The sequence below is a fragment of the Besnoitia besnoiti genome, chromosome II (genome assembly GCF_002563875.1).
Source record: "Besnoitia besnoiti strain Bb-Ger1 chromosome II, whole genome shotgun sequence".
Classification (NCBI taxonomy): Eukaryota; Apicomplexa; class Conoidasida; order Eucoccidiorida; family Sarcocystidae; genus Besnoitia; species Besnoitia besnoiti.
In genome coordinates, this window is record NC_042357.1 from 1,961,068 (window position 1) to 1,972,498 (window position 11,431).

At 54.1% G+C, this 11,431-nt stretch overlaps 4 protein-coding genes across 4 annotated transcripts; all 4 read left to right on the forward strand.

Moving 5' to 3' along the window:
• Positions 1-1,124: 1,124 nt before the first annotated feature.
• Positions 1,125-2,294, forward strand: BESB_036300 (uncharacterized protein; the record flags this gene model as incomplete). Its single annotated transcript, XM_029362216.1, has 1 exon — positions 1,125-2,294. The coding sequence occupies one exon, from the start codon at positions 1,125-1,127 to the stop codon at positions 2,292-2,294; it is 1,170 nt and encodes a 389-aa protein (XP_029221181.1).
• Positions 2,295-2,817: 523 nt separating this feature from the next.
• On the forward strand, positions 2,818-4,053 carry BESB_036310 (uncharacterized protein; the record flags this gene model as incomplete). Its single annotated transcript, XM_029362217.1, has 3 exons — positions 2,818-2,898; positions 3,277-3,494; positions 3,891-4,053. The coding sequence occupies 3 exons, from the start codon at positions 2,818-2,820 to the stop codon at positions 4,051-4,053; spliced, it is 462 nt and encodes a 153-aa protein (XP_029221182.1).
• A 443-nt stretch (positions 4,054-4,496) lies between these two features.
• Positions 4,497-5,726, forward strand: BESB_036320 (uncharacterized protein; the record flags this gene model as incomplete). The annotated part of the gene is made up of 1 exon (XM_029362218.1): positions 4,497-5,726. One exon carries the CDS (start codon positions 4,497-4,499, stop codon positions 5,724-5,726), a length of 1,230 nt encoding a protein of 409 aa, XP_029221183.1.
• Positions 5,727-9,008: 3,282 nt separating this feature from the next.
• BESB_036330 (uncharacterized protein) lies at positions 9,009-9,365 on the forward strand (the record flags this gene model as incomplete). Its single annotated transcript, XM_029362219.1, has 1 exon — positions 9,009-9,365. One exon carries the CDS (start codon positions 9,009-9,011, stop codon positions 9,363-9,365), a length of 357 nt encoding a protein of 118 aa, XP_029221184.1.
• Between the last annotated feature and the right edge of the window lie 2,066 nt (positions 9,366-11,431).

The window sequence follows — 11,431 nt, forward strand, 5'->3', positions numbered from 1 at the left end:
AGAGGAAATCTGTACGTGTATGTGTGGTGAAAAGGCAGACATACGGAGTGTGGCCCTCCTGGTTTAGCTGTCGTCCTTCGAGAAATGAGCCGCATGGTTGCTTGCATTCGCACCGACAGAGCTTTCCAGAACTGTCCACAGAGGTGGAGGAGATGCGCGCTATGACAGGTCAAACTCACGGCTCCCGTTTCGGTGGCTTGCCCTTCATTTTCGACAGGGCACACGCTGGCACTGCATGTTCGGCAATAGAACACGCACGAGGTCACGATTCCCTCTCTCTCCTGAAGGCCTCGTCGTGGTCATCCCTGGTACAAAAGTGCGCTACCCTAGGCTGAGACCATTTTCAATCTATCCGCAGGCTCGGCAGTGCCGCCTTGTGAAGCACTTGCCATTGGGCACTGTGTACGTACTAGAAGCAGCAGCACATACGGAGCGATAATTGCCGGTATTGTCCTCCTGGAGTTTTTTTTTTTTTTAAAAAAAAACCGAAGTTGGCGGGTGTGTCTAAGCATGCGGGGTGGCAATTTGTCAAAAACTCCAATGTTAGATACGAATTCCACAGTCCTGACCTCCGCGGGTGCCTCTCTCACAGATCAGATCTCAACTCCGGTATACTTCGTTGACCCTGAGCCTCAAAATGCAGGTAGTGTCGGAACGCTCCCCAGTCACTGGGCGCCGCTAGCAGGTCTGCAACACGGCGAACAACGAATGCCGTGTTCAACGGTCCCTATATATACCGAACAACCGCTGATCTCAAAGTTCCCTGTGTCAGGATGTCATGGTAAGCTTTCCAGACAAGGCAGTACGTTGCCATTTGCCGTGCCCACATGCAAAAAGTTTTTGGTATGTCGGACAACCACATGCCGGACAAAAACGTGGGAGGCAGTTGGTTTCTCCGGCATCTCTACCTCAGTGACCTACACTTCTGATCACCCGAGTGGCTTCCGCATACGCGTTTGAGGCCAATCAGAACAACAAGTCTTCTCTCTTCCATCCTCCAACTCTCTGTCTTCCTTCACGTGAGTGAGACTGCTACGCTGAGCTTTCTCAGGATAAACTGGGGCTATTCTATCTGGTAGAGTCTTTTCAGGTGCAGTCCCTCGCGTTTTGTTGTGTTGCCCAAGATGAAGTCCGTCGTGGCAATTTCTCTACTGGGGCTCACTATGGCCCTCCCCATGGGGGCGCTGTCCGAAGAAATGAGCAGTGAAATGATGGACAGTGTTGACATGATGGAAATGGAAGATGTCACCCTCCAGGAGACGCAGGATGTGTTGGAAACCAGCACTGCTCCGCTGCGCTACCTCGAAGAAGACAGCACTGAAGACGGTCTTATTCTCATTCCGGAGACGGCCTCTCCGATGCGCCTTCTTGGCAAGAAGAACCGTGCTGTGTACCTCGCCGCACCGAAGTATGTCACTGCCCCGGTTGTGCAGAAGAAAAACCCAGTTCCAGTCGTCCGTACAAAGTACTCGGCGCCTGCCCCAATCAAGAAGACGCCGCCCCCAACCAAAAAGACCCCAGTGGTGGTGTCATCTAAATATACCCCGTCAATCGTGTCGACGAAGTACACGCCAGCGGCCCCCTCGAAGAAGTGGAGGCGTCTAGCGACCCTGGAAGAACAACCGATTGAGGAAGATTCCGCTTCCCTTATGTCCGAAAGCGGGGTTGTCGAGGAAGAGCGTGACCTGAAGAAAAACAGCGGCTATTATGTCACGTACGCCCCCGTCGTCGCTAGTCCGTACTGCGCTATTGGATCTTCTTGTGCTCGCTACCTTGCTGAAGAAGAGGTAAGCGATGTGCCGCTTCTGATCGAGGAGGAAGAGGCCGTCTACGAGCAAAGTGTTCCAGAGCGTGCTCTGGGCAAGAAGAGCCGTGCTGTGTACGTGGCCCCCGCCCCAAAGAAGTACGTTGCTCCCCCTACCAAGAAGCTCGCTACGCCGGTCTACCGCCCTGCTCCTGTTCAGAAGAAGGTCGCCGCCCCTGTTCAGAAAGTCGCTGCGCCCGTCCTGAAAAAATCCGCCGCCCCTGTTGTCCACAAAGCCCCTGCCTCCGCGCCATCGAAATACCATCCGGCTGTGACGACTTCCAAATACACGCCCGTGGCAGCTCCCAGTAAGAAATGGCGCCGCCTGGCCGAGGAAGACGTCATGACTGAAGAGGAGTCAAACGTGGTGGAGGGTGAAAGCGACGAGGCAGAGCGCGACCTGAAGAAACGTGAAACGTACTACTACCCTGTTCCCGCTTACCACGTTGTTGCCGCTCCTTACTGCGGCGGTGGCGCTGCTTGCTATTAAACCCTGTGGCGCCTTTGGACGTTTACTGTGCATACTCGTCCCGTCTACTGGTCGCTTATGCGGCGTTTCGCGGCAGTCCGGTATAGTGGCTTTGAGAATAAACCTGTGAAGTTCTTCAGTGCTACAGATAGACTCCAAAATGCGTCCAGCACATTTCACATTTTCTGGCGGGGCTCCCTCAGGCACGCTAGTGAATGCCGTGTAGGGCATTGAGAAAACGGAAACACTGCACAACAAGGTGTACTTTTTGCATCCCTAGTATCCTCGAGGCTGGAGTAGGAACTATCCTGCAGAATATTAGCGGCACACGGGCTCCGCCATACGTGTGCGCACGGAACTGTTTTTGCAACTAGGTCTACGTCCAACTGCTACTGTCAAAGCGAGCTGTGGTCTTGCAAGATTAGTTTTTATAGGATCGCAGACGAGGGGCAGGGCGCCAGCGATGCCGCCCTAATCCAGCAAGCCAATAATCCAATGGCACAGGCTTGCCAGGCCGACCGCCACGAGCAAGACAGTTTGTATTATGGATTACCAAGCATACTACAGTCTGCGACAGCGACCTCGAGGCGGCGGACGCCTTGTGGAGGAACACGCGTACCTGATGGTACGACTTCGTACAAATGACGGTTGTTGTTGGATGAATCTACTTGATACGGTAGCTTTACTGCCCCATAAGGACAAGATCCGCCGCAGCCTGCTTGATCTGTAACGATGCTGACTGCGGTTGCCGCTGAACAGCTCAGCTTCCACTACACTTGCACGAGAGCAGGCCTCCAACTTCCTCTTCATTTGCGGAACGGATATTCATCATATAACATCAGAGAAGGTCGCTAAGGCTTGTCTGGACATCCCCTCCTGACAGGTTTTCCGTTGTTGAGACGACGGGCATGCGCAAGCCGAGTTTAAAAACGCGCGGCGGAAAAACCATCCTTATGGATGCGTCACTTTGAGTCTGGTCTGGCCTGGAAGTGCTGCTTGTCAGAGCATGGCTTCACATGCCCCGGCTGTCTTCGTGAATGTGGAGTTCCACAAGAGGCGGGTGGTGCTGTTGGCCGTCGCGCTCTGGCGTGAAGTCTCCAAAGAAGAAGCCCTCATCGTTGATAAGTTCGCTACCACGAGTTGTAGAGACGTGAAGATCATTCAGTCACTTTTATTCGTTTCTGCAACTGGATCTAATGAGGCCGATCGGGAACCTACGAGGTAGGGCTGAAGATGCTAGTTTATTCAGTATCGCCTCCCGCCCTGCTCCTAGCTGCTTCCGGATATCCAATCGGTTGCCAGAGGCCCCCCTGACGTTCTCTGTTGGCCGGGAGTGGCGCTGTGTGGGCTTTATCGTGCAACTTAAGAAACACAGTTGAAAATGTTCGGCCGCTGTGAGGGTGCCTTGGTTGCCGCGCGTTGCTGGACTCCGGACGTCTAGCATCGTTACGGTTGGCGCATAGGCTATAGGCTCTACGCCCCGCGCACATATTCCACCTCCATATAATTTTTGTGGTCAGTACTCTGTGCCCATGTGGGAGACATTGTCAACGGGTTTTCCGTAGAATTCGCGCATCCGCAGCGTTGTGCCATGTTGTTTTGATTTGTGCCTTTCAGCATCTCTGGGCCAGTGGGCAAGCTGAAGCCAGAGTACCCGCATCTAGCTTGGCATCTGAAGATTGCCGCAGTGACTCCCGTGTTGCAGCCAAAAACAGCTATTTGCAAACTCGCCCCCGCATACCCTCAGGGTCGTATCCGGAATTCTGAGGCCTACCCTTGAATCAAAAGACTAAGACCCTATGCTCAGTAAAGAAACCCGGTGATTCACAGTGCCCGTTAGCATGAATGGGCGTGTGCCAGTTGCTGGAATGTGTTTTTGGCAGCCGACGGGGGATGCAGGCGGCCTCGGGGCGGTGACATGGGAATTCGTCATCACTCAGCGCCCCTCCGGCCCTGCGAGCAAATGCCTGGCAGCGCCGGACCGTAGCGTTTTTGACTGAGATACGGTAGCCTCCCTTCTCCTGTAAGCGGCCTTCACCTGCAGGCCAAGAACTGCGGGTGCCTTTCGGAGCCTCCCAGACAGTGCCAGGTGGATCACAAATCATTCGTTCTTAGCCTAGACTCAGAAGTCTCTGCCCGCCAGTAGAGTGCGGTGTTCCCTCCTGCTGCGTTACCTTTTCTGGACAGGTAGTCTTTCGTCTTGTGGATGCGTAGATATCCAGAATGAAGCTCTTATCTGCCTTGATTGCCTCCTCTGGGTGTCTGCTGCCTGTTGCCGCAGTCACGTCTGTTGTCGAGGAGAGCGATGTTCCTTACAGTGCCCCCCTTCGTCACATGCCCGAGATGGCCTACGACTCTGACGAAGTCGATGTGCAGTCGTTCGTGTCGGAAGAAACTATCGACTATGATATCGATGCAAGCCTTCGCCACTTAGAAGAAATTCCCATTCAGGAAACATTCGACAGCGCAGAGGAGCGATACCTGGGAAAGAAGAAGCAGGAACCCGTCGTTGTTGCAGCCCCGGCGAAGAAGGTCGCGCCGGTGAAGAAACCCGTTGTCGAGACTAAGTATGTGGCCCCAGTTCAAACTAAATATGTGGCCCCCGTTGAGACAAAGTACGCTGCTCCAACCAAAAAGTGGCGCCGTCTGGCTGATGTCTCGGAGACCACCGTCAGTGTTGCTGCCCAGGCCACGGAGGATTCCGACATCTCTGCGGTGACTATGACTCAAACCGAGGAAGATGAGGATCGTGACCTGAAGAAGAAGAGAGCGTATGTGGTACCCGCTGTCGCTCCTGCGGTGCACTGCGCGGTTGGCAACCCGTGCTACGACCCTTACCATGCGGGCTGCGAAGGAAGCGCTTGCCTGAGGTACATGGGAGAGACAGAGATGACGGAAGACACCGTGGATCAAAGCGCCGAGGAACGCTCTCTAGGCAAGAAGAAGCAGGAGACTGTTGTCGCAGCTCCGGCGAAGAAGGTCGCGCCAGTGAAGAAACCCGTTGTCGAGACTAAGTATGTGGCCCCCGTTCAGACCAAGTATGCTCCTCCAACCAAAAAGTGGCGTCGCCTGGCCGCTTTGGCCGCCACGAAACAGGCTGAAGACGACTCCGTGGCCTCTCAGACGCTGGAGGCCGGCGCGGACGAGACTATGACTCAAGCGGACGACGTGATGACCGTCCAGAGCGAAGAGTCCGCTGTCTCGCACATGATCGAGGATTCGACGTCCACACAGTCAACTGAACTGCTCGAGGAATCAGCAGGAGTCCAAGGAGTTTCAGCAACTGAAAGCGAGACAGAAGACGAACGAGATCTGAAGAAGAAGGCGACGACATACGTGGTTCCAGTAGTGCAAAAGGCCCCTGCGTGTGTATCTGGCAAGTCCTGCTCCTCCTACCATAGCGGGTGCGTAGGAAATGCCTGTACCCGCTACATGCACGAAACTGCAGAGTGAGTACGTCTTTAAGCTCTTGTATAAAGGCGTCTCCAGCGAGAAGCCCTCGTGTTGTTCAGGTTGGTGTCCAGGTGCCTTCGATTTATTGCTCAGCCTGTAATAAGGCTTGATGACGTCGGCGTCTCCCATCGAGCACAACCACCTACCATTCATCCCGCCCATCAATGTGTGATCAAACAGACATTTTCGGCATCTCCTGAATCCGGGGGAAAACACCGGGATTTCTTTGTTCCCAATCGTCACTTTTGCAGGTGTGATCAGCTACACCACGAATGTTCGCCATGCTCGCACCCAGCCGCGCAGCACACCTCACGTTGCGGCAATAATGCCCGTCAAGCACTTTACTTACCTCATTTCTATTTGCACCGGGGATAACAATGTGTATCCGGCTCTTCCGTAAGCCGGCAAGCCGCCCGCCAGAATATTCATGGCGTTAGCGGTATCAGTCACCGGTACGTGTGGTTTCCAGCGATCGCAACCTACGCTAAACACGCCCACCGCTGTAGGGAGCACGCACTCGAATCTCCTCTCCAGCGTCAACTAGAAGGCCGGCGCCATTCGGCGGCTGGTGGTCGTCATCCATATGTCATGGCGTGTGTAGAGATAGGAGGCGAAATGCGTCTTTACAATACGTCCCCCCAATTTTACACGCATATTCACATGGGATGCCCGCGCCGTGCCTGAGGTTGATGCAACGACACTCGCTGCGCCGCTGTGCATTCGCCTGCATTGCCCGTCCGAAACTGGAACAACACCAGTGCGCCTAGCGGAAGGTCGGCATGGCCGGTGCCCGTATGCACTACTTTTCTTCGCTACAACATATCCGGCCGCAGCTCGTAGGCTGGCTGGCACGGAATAGTCCTGGAGCCGGCGTTCTGGGTGTCTCTGCGGTGCCCTGCGTCCAGTTCGTGGAGACAAGGTTACCCCGGCAGGGGCAATCAACTAGTGATGTTGCACCACGAAGATACCAGTTTTTTCTAGTGCTGTGTTTTTCATCATTCTTGTCACAGTGAACGCTCTGTGACTGTTCCTCAATGCTTCGTATGCCATACCCGGCCGGCGACAGTGCCTACTGTATAGTGAGACTTTCAGATTTGATTCAGCCGGAAGGCCATATCATGAATCGCTTACCGGCAGAGGTTCAAATGCCCAGAATGCTACGCGCTACACCGAGAAGGCGTTGCTCGTGTGGCGCTGGCTCTCCGCCGTTTGCTCAGATGCAGTTCTGTCTGTAGCGGACCTTCGTAACGGCAGTCGACATTTCAAATATCTTCGGAGCGAGAATCTGAAGCCTCAGATGGACTCGTGAGCACCTCAGAGGAACTCGTTCCAGGCAGACTTGGATACACCGACTCCGTGGTTAAGAGAGTTCCTGCCGATGCATTTCTGGCAGCATTTCAGGTGTTCGCGGTTAAGGCTAAGACGCGCAGCTAACGCTACATATAGCCATATTAGGGTACACATTCATATTGACACCACATCGTCCCGGTTTGATACGCTGCACTGCGTTCCTCGTTGATGTTTCAAATACCGTGAAAGATGCTAGAATGTGACACGTATGCTCGTCGAGTGCTAACATATTCAGACTACGTGGACAGGCCTGCCCGGTTGTGGGTGCTGTGAAGTCTATCGCCGACAGCCAACGCGCCTACCGCACATGGTGTTCTTTGTCCTGGTGTGTACTAAGAGGAAAGTAATGAGCAATGGTACGCCTGCATGGGGCGGGGACAGGTGCGAATCGGCGTATTAAGACGTATTGTAAATGTGACCTAGCACAGAGTTTACCGAAATCAGCGCATTGCCGTCCCATAGCTAGAATAGTGCCGCAGGTAGCTCCAACGGACGGCTATCCGCCCACTGACTCCGCCAAAATCTCGCTTTCCGGTTGTCAAAGCGAGCAACATTCACTCACTGGAGGTGTTTACGCTTCCTGTCGAAGAATCTTTCCCCCCCCCACCCCCCTCCCTTGCGCGTTAACACGCTACATTCTCTGGGAGGAGGGCCGCGCGATCGCCGAAGTTTCCCAAGACCGAATATTTCTGGCCGTTCGTTGTGGCCTACAGAACGACCGGCTCAAGTGAAACTGGCTGTCACCAGATCCTAAGATCAACGTTTTTGACTTTCAAGTTCGTCATCCATTCGTCTCAGTTTGTTTTGGCTTCTTGTTAGACCGGCAACCTGCTCTTTTTCCAGCGGATCCTCTTCAGTCAGACTCAGATCAGCCATATATTGGACTGTACTATTCACCATATCAAAAAGGGGCACAAAAGACTTTTTGACAGCGAGCACGCGTTTCGTCGAGTTTGTCACAGAAATATCCGTTCACCAGGTGCGAGTTCCGTCTGTCAGGCCTCTGATTCGTAATGGGCCTTTGTTTCGAATTCATTCTACGCATTTTGTCGTTGGTATGGTTTTCACGCTGCGTCCATCATCTGTCCACATTCGTGCGGCACCTGAGGAATTACCGGGCACAGCTGTTGCTAAGTTGTGTGAGGTGGACCTTTAACTCGTATAGCTCACATCTGCGTCTCACCTGTGTACAGAGGCTACCACAACTGGAAGAAACGCCTTTCTTGTATACGCCAAGCCTTGCTGCCTGGCATGTTAGCAGACCAAGTGAGCCATAATACGGATACATGTTGCATTTGATGTATAGCAGCATACAACGCCGGTGCTAACGTTATGCGCGGGTTTCATGCCCGGTTGATCGTGAACCTGGTGCATCGCTAACTGCAACATACAAAGATCACTTCTTGCTGAGCGTTAATGCCAGTCCTCGGCTGCAAAACCGATCTACACGTAATGATCTTGAGGAGTACATGCGTGCATGGTGCCGCCGCAAGTGTAGGTGGAGTCGTCCTTGGAGGAAGCTTCGCGGGCCATAGAACCGTTAACAGCGAAGCGTGCTTTCCCTGGCCTGTCTACGTGTTCACACTGTCCGCGCACCCGGAATCTATAGAAAATTGAAGGTGTTACTCGCTGTTTTCACTCGCCTTTGGCTTCTGCGCGATCTTCGTCCGACGCAACTCGTCCGTCACGCGCCGTCCCGTTGACTTGTTCCAGAAGCGTCTGCTATTTTCGCTTCCTCGCGCGTGACGTAAACTCCCTGTATCCGCGCGGGTGAAGGGAGTCCTATTCCACGCTGGCCGCTGAGTACTCTTTCATCACGTTCCGACATGGTTTCAAAACAGTGTACACCTCGATGTTATCAACAGGCAACGGGGGACAGTCCGCGACGAGCCAGCGGGCGTCAACACTGTGTCCCTGAGGCTTCTGGGGACGATGAAAAAATCCGCCACTCCCAAAGGGGCTCAGGCAGCATACGGAAAGCTACAGGCCGTTGCCCACCGGACGACCCTGCTGTTGAAGCGCCAACTAGGAGCACTTCGCGTGACCGCTGCCCCCAGTCCGACCACCACCTCCAAATGGCGGGCAGCAGCGGATTTGAAAACAATGCATCCCCAGTCCGACTTTCGTCTCATCGCTCTCGCTGCTATTACAGGGAAGTCTGCCTCTCCCACGAATGCACGGCTGGCATTAGCCCCATGCGAATCCAGCAGCAGGACCCACCAGGGACTCCTTCCAGGTTTTATTCGCCCGAGGTTGCCAGGCCCTTGTCATTACCCCAAAGCCGGCTAAAGAGGCTGTCAGCTGGTGGAAATCACATGGAACCACAGACACCTGACAGCTTTCCACACCTAATTCTAAAGGAAGACTCGCCGTCATTATGTACCCGGGGTTCTGAAGCCGTCCATGAGCCCAGTAGCTTTCAGCAGCATGCACAGCATGAAGGTGCCGACGAAGAGAAGTGGATGGATTGCTGCGAATACGCTGACCAGCAAACAGCTTTTCGGGTTTCTATTGCAACACCCAGACCGGAGTGCGCTTCTTCACGCTGGTACTGCGAAGATGCCCGCAGTTCAGTCGAGCGCTCATGGGCATCACCCGTGCGAACTGGGTCGTCTCGGTCTCTACCCTCTCGCCTCGGATGCGACGACGGTGGATCACACGCGCCGCAACGAAGCAGTTTTCTCGTTCGTAATCTTGAATCGCAGGATCACAATTTCGACCTTCATGGCCGTCCTCCCTGCGTGTTTTCGCCCCTTTCCCCGCCAGAAGGCAACATGAAGACGGATGATTGGATTGACGTTTACCCGCGTAATCGTCAGACGGAAACCTGTTGCTTTTGCTGCAGCGGCGCCCGACCCCGATCTGGACCCTTTTCCCTTGCGGAATCTTCAGCCATATTAAGAAGCATAGATAATAGCACCTTTTCTCTGGTCCCGACAACATCATCCGGAACACCGGAGCCGAATCCGTTTGTGTATCGAACTTCTCGTTCCTCTGCATCAACACCGCACGATCGGCGGCGTCGCCGAAAGGCATCCCTGCTTGTTTGCCCTCTCCCACCCCCTCCCTCCCTTTTTATGGGCACAGAGGCTCAGGTGCGGCATCGACCCTCTTGGTTTATACACACACACCCCCACTTCAGACATTCACGTGTCCAAACATTGTGTCTGCTCTTGTTTCGGTTCCGCATAGAGCTGACACATCCATTTGGAGCTCTCAAGCGTTTGTTACAGTTGCATGCTGGGGTTCTATTCTCCAGGGGTGCTACTCTGCCAGCAGCTCAATTTGCAAACACCTACAGGAAGCAGGCCTCTCCTCGAGGAGGGAGACACAGCGGTGGTTCACGTGACAATATCTCCATACGCGGAAGAGGCAATGCTCTCGGTGACCAGGGCAGGAGGGGAAGCATACACAGCGTAAGCAGCCTCAGCAAAGAAGACAAGGTCACCCGCTCTGCACAACGAGCAGTCCGGGTTGCGAAGAAACGATGGATAACGCATCGTCAGTACTGCAACTTCTCGTACGGCATGGACCACGAATTCTGGTCCCAGGACGGTACGCGGTGCGGCAGTGATGGAACATCCCAAGGACCAACAGAAAATGCCCTGAACTGTTGGACGGACCCAGACGAAGAAGGCTCCTTTCGAAGGCGAGCCCCCATCGCCAAGCCTGGAGCTACACAGTCTTTGTCAGAGACTGTGACAACACCACAGGAACAGGTTAGTGGAGCAGGGACCCGCGAGGAAAACGAAAAACCGTTGGTCTACACAGCTGGGAATCATGAAGCACGCGTCACGGCCAAATGCGTCTCCCCCTTGTGCAAGGGATCCCTATGGATGACATCTGTTGTAGAAGTGGCCGAAGCAATTGGTCGCCGTATTTCCTTCGCTTTTGCGTGTGTGGCCGCACTTTTCTCGTGGCCAACAAAAACACTGAAGAAGAGAAGTTCGAGTCCGCTGTGCAGGCATCTCAAGTTTATTGTTCTTTTGCTTATAATGTATCCGTTCGTCCACGTTCTTTATCTCCCCAGTCTAGCCGTGATCTGGGTTGTTTCGCGGATCCGTGAAGCGTGCTGGTGGCTCTATGTAAACGGCTGTTTGGGATATCGGACCTCGGAACAATTGCATCGGCAGTGGCTCCGCAACCGTCAGACCCGCAGCCAGTCGTGCGTTCCTTCGGGACACCGCAAACACGCGTCGTACAACACACCGGAATGCATGCGGTCCGAGCTTCATGGAGATCGGGTCAGAGGATGGATATGGCGAACGTACATGGGCAGCGTTATCCGGTGGCTTCATGCAAGGCCACACACCAAGCGAATTATTAAGTTGGCCTGTACGCTTTGGGCCGTAGTA